Source organism: Stegostoma tigrinum, chromosome 39 (genome assembly GCF_030684315.1).
Source record: "Stegostoma tigrinum isolate sSteTig4 chromosome 39, sSteTig4.hap1, whole genome shotgun sequence".
NCBI classification, from domain to species: domain Eukaryota; kingdom Metazoa; phylum Chordata; class Chondrichthyes; order Orectolobiformes; family Stegostomatidae; genus Stegostoma; species Stegostoma tigrinum.
Window position 1 is genome coordinate 9,181,161 of NC_081392.1, and position 21,103 is coordinate 9,202,263.

General features: G+C 43.9%; 1 protein-coding gene across 1 annotated transcript; it reads right to left on the minus strand.

The window, feature by feature from the left end:
• Nucleotides 1–1,067: 1,067 nt before the first annotated feature.
• yif1b (Yip1 interacting factor homolog B (S. cerevisiae)) lies at nucleotides 1,068–14,200 on the minus strand. The gene is made up of 8 exons (XM_059640967.1): nucleotides 14,071–14,200; nucleotides 10,071–10,297; nucleotides 8,010–8,114; nucleotides 6,607–6,685; nucleotides 5,715–5,772; nucleotides 3,217–3,372; nucleotides 2,914–3,007; nucleotides 1,068–1,864 (listed from the first exon to the last, which is right to left on the minus strand). Exons 1-8 carry the CDS (start codon nucleotides 14,102–14,104, stop codon nucleotides 1,709–1,711), a joined length of 909 nt encoding a protein of 302 aa, XP_059496950.1. The 5' UTR covers nucleotides 14,105–14,200; the 3' UTR covers nucleotides 1,068–1,708.
• Between the last annotated feature and the right edge of the window lie 6,903 nt (nucleotides 14,201–21,103).

The window sequence follows — 21,103 nt, forward strand, 5'->3', positions numbered from 1 at the left end:
ACACACCTCTGGAGCAGGTGGAACTTTACCGAGGCCTCCCAGTCTAGGAGTAGGGACACTATCACGGCATGACAAGAGGGCCTAGCTTTTCGTCAAATGCTCTCCCAAATAAGCTATTTCAGGATCACATTAGAGATAACAATGCATATCAGCTAGTGGTCTGAGTAATACTTGGCATTTTTCAAGTTTCTGCAGAAATGGTACCTCTGGACCAGAAAGCCTGGATTCAAGTCCCACCTGCTCGAGACGTGTTAAGACATGTCTGAACAAGTTAGTTTAAAAAAATCTTTACGGATGTAGTTTTGACTTCTGTCATGTTATCAATACCCTTAACAGTTGGAAAATGTAGATGTGTAGACTTAAGGATGGAGTGTGACTGTAAGTTCCCCCTTGGTCAGAGTCTTATGACATGCAGTATTTAAGAATACAAGTGAAGAAAGGCCAGTTGGGTCTTGGCCACTTTAGAAATGTACCTATGTCTGTGTTAGCTCATGGTAGAGATAGAAGTGACAAAATGAAGAACTGAAACTTAGTCACTCACGCTTAGGTCAGGAATCCATTGTAAATAATAAACTGAGAACAGACTGAGAATCATTCAATCTTGACATCTCGAAGAAGTCGGACATTTACCTACGAGCCTGTTTTGGTATTCACTGCAGGAGAGATTTCCAAACTTCGATCAAACTGTGTGTTGAGCCGTTTCCTAATTTCACACCAGAAGAAAAATGTGTTTTCCATACTCAAAATTATATGGTCACGATTTCAAATATGCTGCCTGATAAGGTGGGCATAGATTTAATTGTTTGAGTTTGAGAAATTTGGAGCAACTAGTGGTTTTTGGTTCAAGCCCTGTGCTGGTGATGGTCCGTAATCTGGCCCTGAATAGGTGAAATGTTTTTGGATCAGCACAAGAACAACTTTTCAGTTGCTGCGTAGTGGAGACAGGAAGCTACTGTAGGTCCCTTGAAATCATCTTGTAGAACGCTAGGATACAACAGATCCCCAGTCAACGCTAGCAGATATTTTCCCCTTTTCAGTAGAGGCAAAAAAAAGACATGCACAAGATATTATATTTTCAATATTTTATTTACCTTGCATTTATAAATATATATTTAAAAAATTCCCATGCAGACAGTATAAAGTCCACACATCAGCAATGTCCAGTTTGTGCTTCCGATCAGACTAGTTATCTGGGACAGACAGAACAACAATGGACTGGTGTTTACAGATTATACAGGCAGCCCAGCAGGAAACAACTCTATATCTGCACAGGGAGAAGCCATGACCCAACACCCCCAACACTTAAGGGAGATGAACCCGTCCTGCGTGTCTCTCCTTCGCACTTGGGGAAATAGTTATGCCCTGCCCCCACCTCGTTTGGGTTGATGGGCACATCTCTACTGCCACCCTCTCACTTGCAGGGACAGTTTTACAACCCTATCGTTTGAGGAGTTGGATTCTACTCCATGTCACCATGGGAGATGGCCAACTCAGGCCCAAATCCTTTAGGGCAATAAATCTGTCCTCCACTCACTCCCAACAGACCCACCCCAATTCCTCCCCCCCCCACCACAAATCTCTGAGAAATAGATTCCCCCACTGGTGTTCTCCCCTCAGGCCAGCAATGGGGGGGCGGGGACGGAAGATGAAACAAACCCCCACGTCCTAAACCTTAATTTTCAGGTATCACAGAGTTTGTCAGATTTCCCTATCTGACCAAGTGAAATGTGAGCCAGTACATGAATACAGGCTGCACTGCGGCAATCGCCATAGTCAGGTACATGCGTAACTGATTCCTTGCACCTCGCACCAGAACTCCTTCAGCTGCAGCTTCAGACAGAATCTTCAGCCTCAATGTTCGAATCTGAAAAACATGTATTTGAAAGTCAGAGGCCTACAGGATGCTAAGTGCACTGTCCAGTGATTCTATATTGCCTGGATCAGGAAGGTCAGTGCCAAGGTGGTTGATCACTGCCATGGTGGCAGTAGTTACAAGTTAGCCTCAGTGCCCTGGGTTAGGGAGTGTTGTCAGATAAGGTGAGAATCTGTTGAATGGACCGTCACAGTCCAATATCCTGATTACTTGCACGCCAAAAATTGGTCCAATGGCAGTAGCCACCCACAAAAGGGATAGCAGGCATCACTGGAATTGCATCCTGGGAGAGTGTCAGCTTTCTGGAAAAGTAACCCCAAAAGAGTCAGTACCTTCAGGCAGGTTATGGTTAAAAAAGGTTTTTTTTAAAAAGGATTAGTAATAGGAAAACAATTTTAAAATCGGGGTCACCTTTTTAAGACAGAGATGGGGGGGATTTCTTTTCTCTTAGACAGTTAAGCAACTTCGGAGCAGACTAGTTCAGACGGAAGTTTGGGGGCGGGGGGGTTAGGATGGTCACTGAATATTTTTAACATGGAGACAGGTAGAGAGATTCATTTTAGGCAACAGATACAAGGTTACCAGAGGGTAGATAGGAATGTGGAATTTGAAATAGAAACAAATCTGCAATGTTCTTTTCAAGTGACAAAACAAACTGTTAGTGGTGACTGGCCTACTTCTCCTTTGATTTGTTTGTTCCTAATTTTTTCATGTAGGCATCACTGACAAGGCCCAACAATAACTTCTCCTGAATTTAGCAGCTTGCTAGGTCAATTGAGGTCAACCACAACGCTATGCATCTGGAGTCACACGCAGCCAGGTAAGGATAGTAGATATCCTCCCCCAAAAAAATCAGCTCTAAAACTAGCTTTGAAAAAAAATTACAGCTTTATTAATCAAATTCCACTAAAGAGTGAGATTTGAAATGTTGTCCCCAGAGTCTCAGGATTACTAGTCCAGTGCCGTTAACACCATCATGACTCAATGCAAATGTTAGTTATAAAATGAACAGGGAAATTAAGTCAAATAACAAAACCCACCATGAATACCACAATTGATATGCAGCACCAGCCCAGAGCAATGTAATAGCCTGTTCTTCCAAAAATCAGCCCAACCACAACTCCAGTGATCATCCTGTGGGGGGGAAAAAAAAAATCACATTTTACTAATGACTGCAGACCCACCTAACTGTGATGACATTGGAGCCCTCAAATCCACTCAACTCCATCAGTATCACCCTATGACCTTTGTACGGTATGATCTGCCTGTACGGCACACAAAACTTTTCACTGTACCTAGGTACATGTGACAGTAAATCAAATCCAAAAATAAATCACACTCACCCGACATACTTGTACCCAGAAAAGGCAATGAGATCGATAGTGGTTAGGTCGGTGTTCACTGTGACCAGGTACAGGCTGAGCAGGATAGCAAGCACCTCAATGATCAGCCAGATTAATGCTGAGCTGGCCAGCATCCCCAACACCTCTGGAGAGAACCTGCAGGAAGGGAAGTTAGTGAATGCTGGGTGTAAGCAAGCATCTACCTGGAAACCATAGCAGGATATTTTTAACCCAGGATCACTACCACAGTATTTTGTTTAAAAGGAAGGCAAATGGGGACAATTTTTCACTATGGTTTCCATGGCTATTTTTTGCGTCCTCTCTGCGCAATGGAGAAAGGCACCCTGTATCTGACACCGACAACGTAGGCAATGTATTCTTGGTCAGTCCCAGTCACTCTGAAATGGAATTACCTCCCAACAGATTCCTGTCTCCAGTAAAAGTATTAAACTGGAACATGCTTGTCCTAGGCTCTGGAGTGGCAGATTGTTTGCAGGTTGGAGGACGAATGTAAATGAATAAGCACAATAAAGAATGACAAATAGAGGAAGTGCTTGAAGCTTGAAACAAAAAAAGTGTTCCTCAGCTGTGACTCAAGTGGGTAACACCTCTCATGACCAAGTCAAGCAACTGTGGGCTGGAGTCCTCTCCAGTGACAACAACACAAATAAATGACTTCTAACTTTTGGGTCTTGCAAATACACTATTTTAAATATTTATTCCAATCTTCCTAGTTGGGTTTTAAAAGAATTACAGCTCTGTATTCACTGACAGCAGGAACTCAGGGCAAACTTTTGATTGAAGAATCAGATATCATGGAAGAGTCAAAATATGCTCCCCAGTCACAGGTCTCCTCTCTCAGGATCAATCTCCTATTGGAGGAGATGTAAAGGGCAGGAGGAAGGGAATGAGTGTCTGAGGGGGCTGGAGTAGCAAGGATGACGAGTCTCAATGGAAGGAGATTAGAAATGATCAGCAAAATTATTATAATACTTGAGAGAGAGACAGATAGAATGAGAGAGGTAGAAAGGAAGATCCCACAAGTACCAACAATAATGTGTCCTTCTTCTGTTGTTTGAGATTGAGAACAGCAAGCGTGTGAAGAGAAGCTTCTCAGAGTCTCAATCCATTACCAGTTGCTTTTGGGGTGGTGGTGGTGGGGACAGGGGGGGGGGGGTAGCATCTACTGCTTTCTTTCTCTCTGACCCCAAAGCCAGCTAAGACAGAGCCCTGGGAAATTCCTCACTTTTCCCCTGCTGACAGCTCCACTGAGACTGGATCCTGACCGTTAATTGTTGGCCTTCTGCTGCCAATGCCACCTACAACGTGGGGCCTATGGCAGTACAAGAAAGCAACTCACTACCATCTTCGAGGGCAACTAGGGGCGGGCCAGCCAGAACACCTGCATCCCATGAGTGAATACTAAAAGCAAGCCTCAAAAGCAGGGGGTGTGTGCAAGAGAGAGAGAGAGAGAGAGAGAGAGGGAGGGGGGTGGGGTCTGGGGGCAGGTGCTCCTCAAACCCACTCACTCTCCGATAACATCTCTTTTAAACATTTGCCTTATTCAACATGCATAGTCTCGTGACAGGTCACCAGAGTCGAAAAATTTTCCAGCTTCATGCAGCCATCTTGGAAAATGTCAGATCTAGAAGTGGGATATCCAAAGAAGAATTGTGCTGAACTCTGAAACATTAACTCTGTTTCTCCATCCACAGATCTTGTCATTCCTGCTGAGTTTTGCCAGTGCTTTCGTTTCTTAATCCAACTATCATGGTGGCGTCATTGCTGCTCTGCAGTTATACTGGATGAGTGGGCACATAAGCACTATTACTTAGTATGGAGCACACACAAACAGGACTTCTGAACTTATCTTCCAAAACATTCCCTCAGGCAGCCTATGGTTCATGAACATCTTTGCTGGGCTATGAACCACAAGCCTTTAAATACTGACGTGATACATGCAAACTGCAGCAGAGTAGGCTGTGCCTATTCGCACAACGGTGCTGGCCAGGTCAGTCATGCTGACATTCTTAAAAGGCCCTGGCAAAAATCTGAATATCCAGGAATGGTCTGAGCCAGGCCACCATTTTTTAAAGTTGTCAAAATCAGCTCAGTAAAAATCTTAGATAATGAAATGTGAGGTTGGATGAACACAGCAGGCCCAGCAGCATCTCAGGAGCACAAGCTCCTGAGGTGCTGCTGGGCCTGCTGTGTTCATCCAGCCTCACATTTTATTATCTTGGATTCTCCAGCATCTGCAGTTCCCATTATCTCCAGTAAAAATCTTGCCCTTTTCGCTTCCCCCACACCCATTTTAGGGCCAATGTCCTGTCCTTGAACCACAAGATTAAAAAAAATTAAACACCAATTATGTTGAATCCCAAAGGCCAATCTACTGAAACATACTCAATAATCCTCTTCATTTGAATGGAAAGCAGGTGAGGAGCTAAGCACTGAGTGATCATGAGAGTATTGCAACTAAAGAAAAGAATTCTCACCTGTTTTGAGTTCCAAGAGCAAACCCAGCTACCAATAAATATGTGATAAATGCCATTGCTGGAAAGAGAGAGAAACCGCTATAAAACAGAAGGTGCAGACAGACAGCATAGCAGTCCACTACAGAATTAATGTTATTACTGCAAGTTCAATGTTTTTTTCAATTTAGTAATCACGTGCAACCAGCCTAGTAAAGCCTAGCTTTATATTTCAGATTTGTTAATTGAATGTAGTTCAAATGTAAATGTCACCAGCTGACATGTTTGGATTTGAACCCATTTGCCCTAGAGCATTAGTCTGGGCTTTCGATTACAGGTCCAATAACACTAGCATTACGCCACCTCCATTTGAAATGTACTGTCACACGCACTACTGAACTGCCCCAATTAAAAATAAAAGAACCCACTTTGAATTTCTGGTTTGTGGCAGGTTAGTGGATTTCATACGTATCTGATAATGGAAATGTTAAAATTCAGTGCAAGTTGAATGAAGCACTCAAGGCTCCTAGTTACCCTCTACTGTCCTTGCTGGCAACCACACGAGGGGTTAGGTAGGAATGGAATTGAGATCAATTGCAATACTATACATAGTTAACTAATGCAGGCATACTGCCAGACATTAAAATATCGGAAGGTGTCCAGCCCACAAGGACCTGTAACTCCAAAGCTTGTTTATAAATTGACCTGAACTGGAAATCTCCCAAAATCTACAGGTCAAAGCAAAAGCAGTTTCACACTATTCTCTGGTTTACTGGTCGAAGAGTGATAAACGTCTCCAAGTGATTCACAATGCACACTCACCAAACAACATGGGTAAAATCAACTGCGATAGGTTTGTGCATCACCAAGACAGTTAATACTACAGACAACACTGATATCATAGAGGTAATCCTACCTGGAATATATAAATCAGGAGCATTCACTTCAACGCGAGGAGCAACGGGACTGTCCTGCTGGTATCGTACTTCCCAATTCTGTCAACACACAGCTTAATTATCAGTCATTTAGATAGTACTCATTGCATAACCAATGTAGGCTAAACAAGAAAATCCTCCTTTATGTCACTTCAGGAAGAGATAAGTCGATCTCCAGTCTGATTGCATTGCTCCAAGATCATTATTTTTAATGTGTCCGTATTTAGAACATTCTGGACAATACACCTTCAGAAGGATATATTGGTTTTGGAGGGAGTGCTGTGTAGATTTCCTAGAATGATATTTGAACTCCAAGGAGTAAATTATGAGGACAGATCACAAAAGCCAGAGTTGATTTCCTCAGAATTTAGCAAGTTAAGAGTATTTTAGATACTAAGGGGAACAAATGGAGTATATTTGGAGAAACTATTTCTCTAGAAAAGACTAGATCTTTCAGAAGCAAGACTTGGAAACTTTCCGTGCTGTATATCTCCATGACTTCTAAATTTGGACAATACTGTTTGGAACTCTCCTCTGCAAACAGCAATGAATGATAAATCAATCATTGATTTTAAAACTAAGATTGATAGATTTTCATTATCCAAAGGTGTTAATGGATAAGGGGCAACGGTAGGTATATGGAGGTAGGTTGCAGGTCAACCATTTCAGAATAGTGGAGCAGGTTTGAGGGACTGAATTGTCTCCTTAAGCTCCTATATAATTTAGTCATTCTCTGTCCCTGCAAATTTCTGTTTGGAAACTGACACCTCTCTAATTTTCTTCTGTCCTCTTTCTAAGCCTGTGACTCCAGTCACCCACTGCGTGGCCAGTTTTTGCTGCTTCTGACTAACTTAGGGTAGTATAAAGAACACCACCAAAAATACTCCCTCAACACAAATGAGGGCCATATCCGAGAATATTCCTAGTGCATCACCCTGGTGATACTGAGGACCATCTCCTGTGGTACAGTTGTCAAACTGAAATTCTCTCTCTTTTGAACGTCCATGCCTGTGTTTCAGCTACATCACTGTGGATCCCTTACTACCCAGGCTATTGAGTACCAATCTGAAACAAGATGCAGTGCTGGTGGCTACTTTGGGTTTCCTGCTGCTACGTGTAAACACTACCAGTTATTGCAGCAACTGGGTGCTTGCCACTGTAAACCTCATTTGACAAAGCAATTCTGCAAGATGAAGGAACATGGTTGGAGGGGTTTGAAGGACACATAGAAGAACACCTCTTCAGAGACGAGGTTAGATTGAACTATAGGTCTGTGTTTACCAACTGCCCAGACTCTCTCACAAATCACTGACAGATTAATCCAGAGTCGCAAGTCATGCACCACCCACTCAAGAATCACCAGTGAAAGGCCACCTTCTCTTACCTGATGCATATAGGGAAAGATGAGGAGTCCCAGCTTCTTTCCAACATAAATGGTGTCCACAGCAAAATAATATTTTAATTTGCTCACTGGAATAAAGCGATCAATCTGCAGGAATCAGTGAAAAAGATTCATTTACTATGCTCTACATAGTCATCAGAACCGTAGACGGGTTTATTAGCAAAATTTAGAACTAAAGGAGCCAACGCTATTAAAATATTTTAATCAAACTGCACAGTACTAATGCTGAGGAATAAAACACATTGCCTCTTTAAAATGATAACTCAACCAAGACCCTTGGCCCTGGTGATTTCTGGGTCCAGACAAAGATCAGAGGGAATGAGGCTCCAGAATCACAGGCAATCAGACGTAAACCTCTACTGTTGGACACCAGATAGTTGTGTCCTCTTGCAGGCCAACAGCTCAATGTCCCAGTGAGGCATGGCATGGTGTGCTGTGGCGTGGCGTATGCCAAGTAGCTCATGTTAGAGTCTCTCGTGGGTACAACCTTCCTCTGTTAGACAGTTGCTGTTTTTCAGTTCACTGTATCTGGGCTGATTCCGCAGAGGAATACTAAAACTAATGAATACAGGGATTAGAGCTGTAATCTCATTGAGCTACATTCTAGGCACTACGGTGTGGATGACAAGTGTGTTTCTACTGACACAGGAAGTTACTATAGTGTTTTATCACTGTCTCACTGTAGGACCATATCTGATAGGTTCCACCCTGGATCCTTCATTCACCACTACTAGCGTTTAATCTCATCCATCTATTTTCAAGTAGGTTTATCAATAAAAGCAGCTGTCTGGTTGTGAAAGCTTAAGAAAGGATTTTCTGCCGTTCTTAAAACGATTGGGGCCAATCCTGAAGCATTTTGAAACAAATCTACAAACTTACTATCTCAAGATGAGGACATGACTCCCTATAAACTGACTATCTACCTTTCAATACATAGTGTCAATGACTGGCCTGTTAACAAATAAATCCTTAGCCCCTTCAGTTGATAGAATGGTAAATTTTACACCAGTACAGATCACTTTTGATTTCAAGTCTGATCCTCAATCGTAACTCATTTATTTTAACCTTCTATGGAAATAGGGTTAATCCAGAAACAGCTTGCTCTCCATTTAAACTGCAGCAGAAATGGTTCCTTTTCATTTTCTCTGCCCCCTTCCTCAGGTTCAGCAGATTTTCTTTCAAAGTTGGCAGTCAACACAGAACTGGAATTCAAAGACATCCATCCACTCACAGCATCAACAGAACTTACTAGATAGAAGGGGAACTGTGTTCTCTGTGTAAACTTTAACTCATCCAAAACACTTGTGTACATCCCAACTTATACTGCTCCATTACCCTGTGCCTGCTGAGCTGCTCGTCTTGAAATAACTCAAAATCCCCATTCTAGCCTGCAAATCTTCCACGGTTTCATCCATTCCTGCAATACCCTCTGCCACACAATCTTCAGGAACTTATTAGGCCATAATTCTGGATTTTTGCATATCCCCGATTTTCATTCATTGCTTGACTACTGGTGGCTGTGTATGCAGCTGCCTTGGTCCGGAGCTCTGGAATTCCCTTCTTAAACCTGGCTGTTTCTCTATTCCTTTATTCAGATTCAAGATACTGCTTAATACCTAACTCTAATTAAGCATAAACAAAAAACAGAAATTGCTGGAAAAGCTCAGCAGGTCAAGTAGCATCTGTGGAGATAAATCAGGTCAAGTGACCCTTCAAGTGACAGAACATAAATCTTTAATTAAGCATTTGGTAACTATAATATCTGATATAGCTTGATATCAAATCTGGTTTGACAGCTGTGAAATAGGCTGGGATATTTTACTAGCTGTGTTTGCAATATTATGAATAGAAGGCATGACCAAATTAAGGAACAACAAACTGGGGATAGATAAACCCAGGCACAAGTATTGGGTCTGTTCTTGAGGTCAGTTATCAGCACAGACCACTTAATGTTTACATGTACTTGGCATGTTCAGTAAAGAGGCAGACCCCTGTGTTGTGTGGAGAATATTTCATTCTGACTTGCCGACCTGCAATGCTTACATTTTGACCGACAATGTTCTTCCCTTGACTTGCCAAACTGCTGCCATATGCCATCGCCAAGTTAGACACCATGGGGTCGCTGAGGATGCCCTGCCTTGAGAGGCCAAAGCCTGTGCCAGTGTGCTCATATCCTGGTCCCGGAACGTCCATATTCCCACTGGTATCTTCAAAGAGGCGACTGGGGTCTCCCACAGCATGCATCTGCCCCCTCGTTCTCATTTTGGCAGCTGGAATTCAGAGCAACCGATTAAGTTGATCATGTTGTAAGCAGGCAGTACATTTTAATACTCAGATCAGAATTCAATTTCTCACCAGCATCTTGAGCTTGATCAAATGATCACAGGATTTTCTCACTCCCTCCCCTTAATTTGCCTCAAGGAGGTGATGGCGAGACCCTTCTTGAAACACTGCAGTCCACGTGGTGTAGCTACACTGAAAGCTGATAACAAGGGAGTTGCAGGACTTTAACTCAGCAACAGTGAAGGAATGTCAATTGTATTTTGCATAAGGGGCTACATTTACATTCTCATGAATTTCTTTATTAGGTGTACACTCACATTTTAGCATTATCTTTTATATTTGTGTTGATGTAGGAGGTATTTTGGTTCAAGCAAAAGTAGAATTAGAAAATTTGTCCACATCAATAATTATCAATCCTATTAAACTTAAAGCCACAATAGACAAGGAAAACATTAATTTCCTCGATACCACAGTATTCAAATTTGCACAAAACAACAAAGTATTAGTTTTATTCCAAATAATAAACTCCTACTTCTATACATAAAAACAAAACCCTAAAGAGACCTTCTGCAGATCAGTGAGGTCATGGCAAATATGTTTTCATTACATATTCACAAATCTCTCAAATATTTGAAAACAGGCAGTTACTACGCTTTTATATTACACTTGAAATCACAACTGCAGATTTAAATTCAATAATTGGTGATGTTAGATTTCACAACATCCACCACAATCAGCTTCGTTGTCTAGCTCCTGACTTTATAGTCTCAAGATAGGGATATCATATTCATTTGGAAGCAATTCATCACTTTGGTGGATTCAGGTTTTCTTAGCTCCTAGATAACTGACTGCTACACAAACGAGAAGCAGGAGTAGGCCATTCAGCCCCATGAGCCTGCTTGAGCATTTAGTAAGATCACAGCTGATCTAGTTTTAACCTTAGATCCATAGTCCTGCCTATCCTGATAAACAATAGCTAGTAGGTTACCAATAATATACCCACTTCAGCCTGACAAATATTCAAAGGCTCTGCTTTCACCACCTTTTCAGGGAGAAAGTCAAGGCTCTCAATCCTCAGGAAAAGAAATTTGTTTCAGCTCTATTTTAAATGGGTCACCACTTATGTTTGACCAGTAACCCATAGTTATAGATTCTCCCATAAGATGAACATCCTCTCCACATTTATCCTGTCAAGTCCCACTGGATCGTATACATTTCAATTAAGTTTTCTCTTATTCTACTAAACTCCAGTGGGTACAAGCCTGGCCTGACCAACGTTTCCAGTGACAAATGGCCCATTCCAAGGTAATAGTCTCATAAAGCTTCTCTGAACTGTTTCCAATGCACTGTATACTCTCTTAAATAAGGTGAGCATTACTATAAACAGTACTCCATACATATTACCAGGACCCTATAGGGAGCATAGACTCCCTACTTCTGAATTCAATTCCCCTATATTTCATAATTACTAACCTTTTTGCAATTCACACAGTCGGATATCCAGATTGCTTGGCATCTTAACCTCCGCAATCTCTCACCATTTAGACAACATATTTACTTATAATCCTTCCTACCAGAATGGACAATGTCACATTTTCCTCTGCTAAAACCATTTATCAGATCATTGTCCACTCACTTAACCAATCTATATTATTCTGTAGACTTCCCTTTATAAAACTTATATTCTTACCTGTATTTGCATTATCAGCAAGTTTGGCAATTATACCTTTCAATCCATCATCTAAATTTATATAACATGTAAACAGTTGATGTCTCAGCATTGATCCCTGTGGCACACTACGCATTAAATCTTACAAACCTGAGAAAGACCTATTTATTCCTACCCTCTGCTTCCTGTAGTCTAAACTCTCGAATAGGTTACAACCTACACTGTGAGTTTAATCTTCCACAATAGCCTTTGAAGTGGCACCTTATCAAATGCCTTCTGGAAATCTAAGTACAATACCAGTAATGGTTTCCCTTTATCTGGAGTATGTAAGACTTCCTCACGTGATTCTGGCAGATTGGTTAAACACGATTTTTCTTTCATAAAACCATATTGAATCAGTCCGATGACATCAAATGTATCTAAATGCCCTGCCATAACCTTTACTACCACCTTCGCCATGACAGATGCTAAGCTAAGTGGCCTGTAGATTCCTGCTTTCTGACTCCCCTTTTGAAAAAAAGCATTACATTTACTATTTACCAATCTAACAGATGTCTTCACTGGCTTATCCTCTAACCTCCGCCCAACTTAGAGAGTTTTGCAAAATTAAAAACAACACATCAACTATTTCACTAGCTACTTCTTTAAAGACCTTGGGTTGAAGTCCAACAGGAACAGGTCACTTATCAGCACGCAGCTCCAACAAGTTATTTTGATTGCAAATTCCCTCCCTTCCATTTCATTTATGGCAGCATTTGTTACCCATCTCCAACTGCCCTTGAACCAAGTGGTTTGCTGGGCCATTTCAGAAGGCAGTTTGGAAACAACCATGTTGTTGTGGGTCTGGAGTCACATTTCAATCAAACCAGGTGACTAATTTTCTTCCCTAAATGACAATGAACCAGATGAGTTTTTAATCACAGATAACAAGGTGTGGAGCTGGATGAACACAACAGGCCAAGCAGCATCTCAGGAGCACAAAAGCTGACGTTTCAGGTCTAGACCCTTCACCACTGTTGGTTATATAGTAGCCTTTAACTCTGTCCTTCCTTTTAATTCTGAATTTGTTGTTGAATTCAAATTTCACGATCTTCCATCTTAGGAATTAAACTCATTCAGCAAAAACATGAGCCTGGTGTTCTAGATTAGTAGCCCAATGACATTGCTACTGAGAGGAAAAAGCTAGCCAGAATGTTTTTTTATAAAAATATTTCTGGCTGGCTTTTTCCTCTCACTAATTTTTCTATCGTTATTAATTGCTTTGTCAGTTTTTGGCAATCCTTGCAACTAGTCCAGTTCAGATTCTGATTAGTGTTATCTGATTCCATTTTCTCCACCAATCTGAGGATCCAGCACATCCAACTTCACCATGAGTCTTTGAAAACTTGCACAAAAAGTTATCCTATTCTTCAACACTTCAAACCATGCACCAAGGGGAGCCCCTGTAGCCTGGTCCAGGAAAGGATATCTGTGATATCCCAAGGCTGAGCAGGATGGGTTGTCTCTGAGATCACGCACTCCCCACCTCTCAAATTACCCACTTCACCCCCCCCCCACCATCTCCACTCTCCTCACCCCCACTGGTTGTGGGGGAAGTCTCTGGGATCACCCACACCCACCTTGGTGGGGGGTCTCTGGGATCACCCACCCCCCCCTTGGTGGGGGGGGGGTGGTCTCTGGGATCACCCACCCCCCCCTTGGTGGGGGGGGGGGTGGTCTCTGGGATCACCCACCCCCCCCTTGGTGGGGGGGGGTGGTCTCTGGGATCACCCACTCCCCCCTTGGTGGGGGGGGGGTGGTCTCTGGGATCACCCACTCCCCCCTTGGTGGGGGGGGGTGGTCTCTGGGATCACCCACTCCCCCCTTGGTGGGGGGGGGCGTGTTGTCTCTGGGATCACCCACTCCCCCCTTGGTGGGGGGGTGGTCTCTGGGATCACCCATTTCCCTTCTCAATCGGGGGGGGGGAGGGGGGTGGGGGAAGCAGCATTGACTGCGTCCCTTTCCGAATGCCAATTTTCTACAAATAGAGTAAAAAAAATTTCTTTGCCGTCGAGTGAATAACCGATTTATAGAGAAACTGAAGCCACGTACGTAACTTACGCTGTCTAAACCCGTTGTACTCCATCGCCTTACGGACGCGCCACTCCCTCGCGATTCGACCCCAACCGCCAGGGGTTGGGGGAGCGGCAACTGCCGCGCCTGCGCACTCCGGCTTGGCCGCCGGCCGCCACATCCACCAATCAACGGCCGCGCTAGTCCACGTGATTACGCCCGCGTGGTCGCCTGACGACTTGCCCCGCCGGCATTTGGTGCGCAGGCGTAATGAACGGCGCGTCACCTGCTGCCAGGAAATGGTATTACCGCGCAAAATGAGGCCCTTCAGCCCATCTCTCCCTGCACCAGCCATCGACCACAGAGGGTCAATGTTACAGCACAGAAGGAGAATCTTCATCGAATCTGTGCCTTTCAGCAAGCGCACAGAGGCATGAAGTATTACAGAGGGGCAGGGACCTTCAGTCCATCATGCTCACGCTGGTTATCAAGCAAACACAGAGACATAGTGTTACAGCACAGAAAGAGTCCACTTGGCCCATCATGACTGTGCTAGTCATTAAACACACAGTCATAGAATGTTACAGCATGACTGATTTTTTGAATGGTTGTCACGTATTGAAGTACAGTGAAAAGCATTGTTTACGAGCAGTAAAGGCAGATCACAGTTAGAAAGGATGTTCAGATCAAAAAGACTTAGAGAGAGGCATACAGGTCACATTGCACAGGGTGTGCACTAGGTGAGATCAATGTTAGCAAGATCAGCATTATTTAAGGCTAGAGAGTCCATTCATCCATCTAATAATGGCCAGGAAGAAGCTATTCCTGTACCTGCTGGTGCGTGTGTTCAGGCTTCTGTATCTTCTGCCTGATTGAAGAGTTTGCAGGAGATCATTCCCAGGGCGCAATGGGTCATTGATGATGTTGGCAGCCTTTCCATTGCAGTGAGCCATGGAAAGGGACTATTGGAACCATTGTGGCTGTACCAGCCATTAGCACTTAGAGTCATGTGGAATGGAAAAACATCTTTCAGGCCTTCAGTAGGTGGATTATAGGGGAATGGGTCTGGGTGGGATGCTGTGAAAGTTGATGTGGACTTGTTGGGCCAAAGGGTCTGTTTCCACACTATAGGGATTCTATAATTTCTAACAACTTCCTCTGGCAGCTCCTTCCGTAGACGCACTACCCTCTACGTGAAAAAGTCACACTTTCAGTCCCTTTAAAATCTTGCCCCTCTCACCTTAAACCAATGCCCTCTAGTTTCGGACTCCCCTACCCTGGGGAGAAACATCTTCACTATTCACCCTATCCGTGTCCTTCATGATTTTATAAACATCTACAAGGTCATCCCTCAGCCTCCGATGCTCCAGGAAAAATAGCCGCAGCCTATTCAGCCCCTCTGTATAGCTCAAACCCTCCAACCCTCTCAAATTTCACAACATCCTTCCTCTAGCAGGGACGCTCGACAATTCTTGCCTCTCCAAGAGTAGATCAATTCTGTCCCCTCAGAATATTTTCCATACATTTCCCTACCTCTGATGTTAGACTCACTGGCCTGTAGTTTCCTAATTTATCCCTACAACTCCTCTTGAATAATGGTACCACTTAGTTGACTTTTCCATTCAAAATTATCCTTAGAGCATCTGTAACCTCTTCTTTGCTTTTGATAGCAGCTATCTCCTCTAGGTCTGGGGTTTTATCTAGTTTTAAGCTGCTAAAACTGGTAAGACCACTTCCCACTCAATGCTAATTTGTCCAAGCACATCACAAACTTGCTTTGAATTATATACCAGAGATAAGGGGAACTGCAGATGCTGGAGAATCCGAGATAACAAAGTGTGGGGCTGGATGAACACAGCAGGACAAGCAGCATCTCAGGAGCACAAAAGCTGACGTTTCAGGCCTAGACCCTTCATCAGAGAGGGTCTAGGCCCGAAACGTCAGCTTTTGTGCTCCTAAGATGCTGCTTGTCCTGCTGTGTTCATCCAGCCCCACACTTTGTTATCTTGGATTCTCCAGCATCTGCAGTTCCCATTATCGCTGACTGGAGTAACCTGCTAGGTTTAAGAGTCGCATGCTGAGGGTCTAACCAAAGTAATAAGCAATCCAAAACTGTACAAACTAATTAAAGTAGAGAGATCATAACAATTTATCAAGCCGATGGTGCCAAAACAGAACGGTAAGGATGGTTTTACAGATATAGAACAGTGTGGTGGGGTCACATGCATTACCACATGGACGCAAGATCACAGTTGAGGCCATGTTTATGGGTACAGAGCTTGATTATCAGCCTCTGCTCGGTGACTCTGCATTGTTGTGTATCTCCAAGACTGCCTCAGAGAATGTTTACCCGAAGATCCAAGCCCGAATGTCCTTGACCTCTGAAGTGTTCCCCCGGTGGGAGGGAACATTCCAGTCTGACGATTGTTGCGCGATGTCCATTCGTCCGTTGTCATAGCATCTGCATGGCCTCACCAATACACCATGCCTCAGGGCATCCTTGCCTGCAGCGTATGAGAGAGACAACATTGGCTGAGTCACATGAGTCGCGCGGTGGGTGATGTTCCCATGTGTGATGGTCATGTCCATTGTCGAAGATCTGTCATGTCTCGCTGAGCTTGCCATGGCAGGGTTATGTAGTGTTGTGGTCGATGTTGTTCTGAAGGCTGTGAATGACGGTCTGTTTAAGGTTTGGCGGTTGTTTGAATGCGGGAAGTGGAGTTGTAGAGAAGATCTTGGCGAGATGCTCATTATCATTGATGACATGTTGCAGGCTGCAAAGAACATGGTGTAGATTTTCTGCTCCAGGGAAGTACTGGACGACAAAGGGGACTCTATTGGTCGTACACCGTGTCTGTCTTCTGAGGAGGTCATTGCAGTTTCTCGCTGTGGCAAGTCAGAACTGGTGATCGATGAGTTGAGCATCGCACCCCTTCCTTATGAGGGTGTCCTTCAAAATCTTTAAGTGCCCGTTATGTTCCTCCTCATCCGAGCAGATCCTGTGTATGTGTAGGGCTTGTCCATTGGGGTTGGCTTCTTTAATATGTTTAGGATGGAAGTTAGGGAACAGCAGCATCATGAGGTTATCCATGGACATGTGGTCGAGTGAGGTACTGAGGTATCTGTCCCTGATGGAGATGCGTGTGTCCAAAATTAGATTGATTCTGAAGAGTAATTCACGGTAAATCTGATGGTGGGATGAAACTTGTTGATATCACTATATAGTTGTTTCAGTGATTCCTCACTATGAGTCCAATTGAAGAAATTAATGGAAGGGACTTATTATTCAGTAATCCACTCACACCATTTGTATGGTCTTTTTGTCCCTCTGCCCTTGATCTCTTTCTGCCAGTAAATTCCGTGGTCTGTTTGCTTCTCTCTCATTTCACCGGATAAAGGGGTTATAACCTGAAAGCTTGTGATTTCAAATAAACCCGTTGGCAACTGCACCTCCCAGTCGCGAACCATTTCCATTCCCCCTCCCATTCTTTAGATGACATGTCCATCCTGGGCCTCCTGCAGGGCCACAATGAGGCCACCCGAAGTTTGCAGGAACAGCAACTCATATTCCGCTTGGGAATCCTGCAGCCCAATGGTATCAATGTGGACTTCACCAGCTTCAAAATCTCCCCTTCCCCCACCACATCCCTAAACCAGCCCAGTTCATCCCCTCCCCTCACTGCACCACACAACCAGCCCAGCCTGTCTCTGCCTCCCTAACCTGTTCTTCCTCTCACCTATCCCTTCCTCCCACCTCAAGCTGCACCTCCATCTCCTACCTATTAACCTCATCCCACCTCCTTGACCTGTCCGTCTTCCCTGGACTGACCTATCCCCTCCCTACCTCCCCACCTATACTCCCCTCTCCACCTATCTTCTCCTCTAACCATCTTCGATCTGCCTCCCCCTCTCTCCCTATTTATTCCAGAACCCTCTCCCCATCCCCCTTTTTCTGATGAAGAGTCTAGGCCCGAAATGTCAGCTTTTGTGCTTCTGAGATGCTGCTGTGTTTATCCAGCCCCACACCTTGTTATCTCAGAACGTAACCTGCAGTTGAGTGACTTCTGATTTAATTAAAAATACTTTTGCATTTTCCTTTATTTTATTTTATTTTACCTGCCATTATTCTTCAACTCCTGTCTTCATTTCTCTTTTAAGTAATGCCTGCACTTCTTGTAGTTTTAGGTTTCTGCTGTCTTGAGCTCTAAGCTTCCTTTATTTTCCTCCTCCCATCCTGTAAATCCTTTGACATCCAGGGTTCTCTAGACTTGTTGGCCCCACCGTTTATCTTTAAGGGAACGTGTTAGCCTGCACACTCACTGTTGTCTTTTTGAAAGTCTCCCCCTGTTTCAATGCAGATTTTCTGATAAGTGGCTGCTCCCAGATCCTGTTCTGTCCTATTAAAATTAGCCTGACCCCACCTCAGATCCTTTACAAGGTCATAGGAATTCTACAGCATGGAAGCAGGCTATTTGGCCCATCAAGTCCACATCGACCCTCTGGGGAGTTCCCCCCCCCCAACCTTTATTCATTTACAGGATGAGAATATCGTTGGCCAGGCAGCATTTATTGTCCATTTTTAATTGCCCAGAGGGCAGTTATGAGTCAACCACATTGCTGTGGGTCTGGAGTCACATGTAGGTTAGACCAGGTCAGGATGGCAGTTTCCTTCCCTAAAGGACATTAGTGAATCAGATGGGTTTTTCCTAACGATCAACACAAGGTCATCATTACACTGTTAATTCCAGATATTTTATTGAATTCACATTCCACCATCTGCCTTCGTGGGACTCGAACCTGGTCCCCAGAACGTTTGGGGTGGTGGAGCGGGGTGGGGGGGTCGGTGTTGCTGGATTAACAGTAGTGATAATACCACTAGGCCATTGCCTCGCTTCCCCTCCCCTCTCCCATAGCTAAACCCTCTAGCCATATTTCTGCTGTGTGTGGGCAACTTAGCACGGCCAAGCCACCCTAACCTGCACATCTTTGGACAGTGGGAGGAAACCCACGCAGACACAGGGAGAATGTGCAAACTCCACACAGACAGTCGCTCGAGGCTGGAATCGAACCAGGGTCTATCATGCTGTGAGGCAGCAGTGCTAAGCACTGAGCCACCCTCACCCTTCACTTCCAGGCAAAGTTTGTCCTTTTCCATCACTAATTTAAATCCTGTTGAGTTATGCTCACTATTACCGAAATGCTCCTCCACTCAATCTTAGTTCCCTAAAATTACACTGTCCCCTGTCTTCTAGGACTTTTGATGTGCTGGAGTAAAAAGATCTCCTGAATAACTTTTTTTTCTAAGTTCAGAGCCTTTAAGTCTTTCATAGTTTGTCTATCCTAGTTAACATTGGACAAGTTAAAATTCCCTCTTATTTCCCTGTTGTTTTACAGAAACAAAACTTGCATATGTATCAGAAAATTTCCATCACTCCCTTATTGTTTAAGGTGCTTATTTTAAATCAAGACTTTGTTATCTGCTGGAATAGGGCCACTGAATTCCCACAGAAAACTCAAAATGCTGACAGAGCTAGAATAGAAGAAACCCTTCCTGTCTACTGTGGAGGACCACACAATCTGTTGGGCTCGGTGGTTTGTGCTATTGCCTCACCGTGCCAGGGACCTAGGTTCAATACTCAGCCTTTTGGTGTGGGTTTCCTCCAGGTGCTCCCTTTTCCTCCCACAATCCAAAGATGTGCAGGTTACGGGGGATTGGCGATTGCTAAATTGCCCCCATAGTGTCCAGGGATGTGCAGGCTGGGTGGGTTCACCATGGGAAATGCAGGAATAGTGCATGGGGAGAGTCAGTGTGGACTTGATGGGACAAATGGTGCCTTAGCACACCACAGGGATTCCATGATACATCAACCAATAAATCAGGACTTGGGATAACCTTGCAAAGACACAGATCTGCAGATTATTAAGAGTATAGACTCCACGCAGCACGCTTGGCTACTTCTTGTTTTTAATTCTGTCCATCTGGCCTTATTTGAGAAGCTTCTAAACGGTTTTCCTCCTTATTACCAATGATCAGTATTGCAACATGGCCACCTTTTGTTTTAATGCCATTCTGTCTTACCACAGGCAGAGAATGCCAATGGTTCATATCCTTCTGAACCAAGAGGTTTCTCCTCCTTTCAGTCCTAAAAGGCAACAACACAAAAACCACCGCAGCACAAAACCTTTACTTCTCCTTTTACCCTTGCTCATTTCATGATGAGGTCATGTTTTCTGATCCTAGAATCTTCTAGAATCTAAGGCATTCTACACGAACAAAACCCACGGCATCAACCATTTCTGCGGCTCAGGGTATTAAACCTTCAAGCACAAGTCGGCAGGTCCAGGGGATTCGTCACCACCCCATTCTGCTATTTTATCCAGTGCCATTTCTTAATTTTTAATGATTTGTTTCAGCTCCTCGCTCTTATTTAGCCCATCAGGTCCCCATTTTTTCCCAGAATTTTTGCCAGCTTAGGCAGATCGGCCGTGCTAAATTGCCCAAGGAGGTGCGGGTTGGGTGGATTGGCCATGGGAAATGCTGGGTTACAGGAATAGGGTGAGGGTGAGTCTGGGTGGGATGCTCTTCAGAGGGTCAGTGTGGCCTAGATGGGCCGAATGTCCTGCTTCCACACTGTAGGGATTTGATGATGAAGAAAATGTGAGTTTAACGTCCCCTCACCTTATTCTCCATTATGTTTTCACCTGGATCTGTCGGAAATGACCAACATTTTGTTACCTCTCTTGCTTGTCTGCTCCCGTATTGCCTTTCCTCTTCAAGTTCTCCTTTGCTGTATTCTGAGATCTTTCCAACTGTCAGGGTTTACTGTTCTTTGTGGCTACATTATTAGAGCTGTCTTCAAACTAATACTATTTCACAGATCTGCTCGCAGAAGCCTCGTACAAAAACATCAGGTCAAATGGCTGTCAGTAACCATCTGAGATTGATAAATCACAGTTGACTACTTTTGTCTATTGAAAACCAACTACAAATTTTAAAATGCTAAATAGCATACATTCTTATGTAGTTCCCAATTTACTTTAGCCAACTTGTTACTTGTTGATAGAAGTCTCC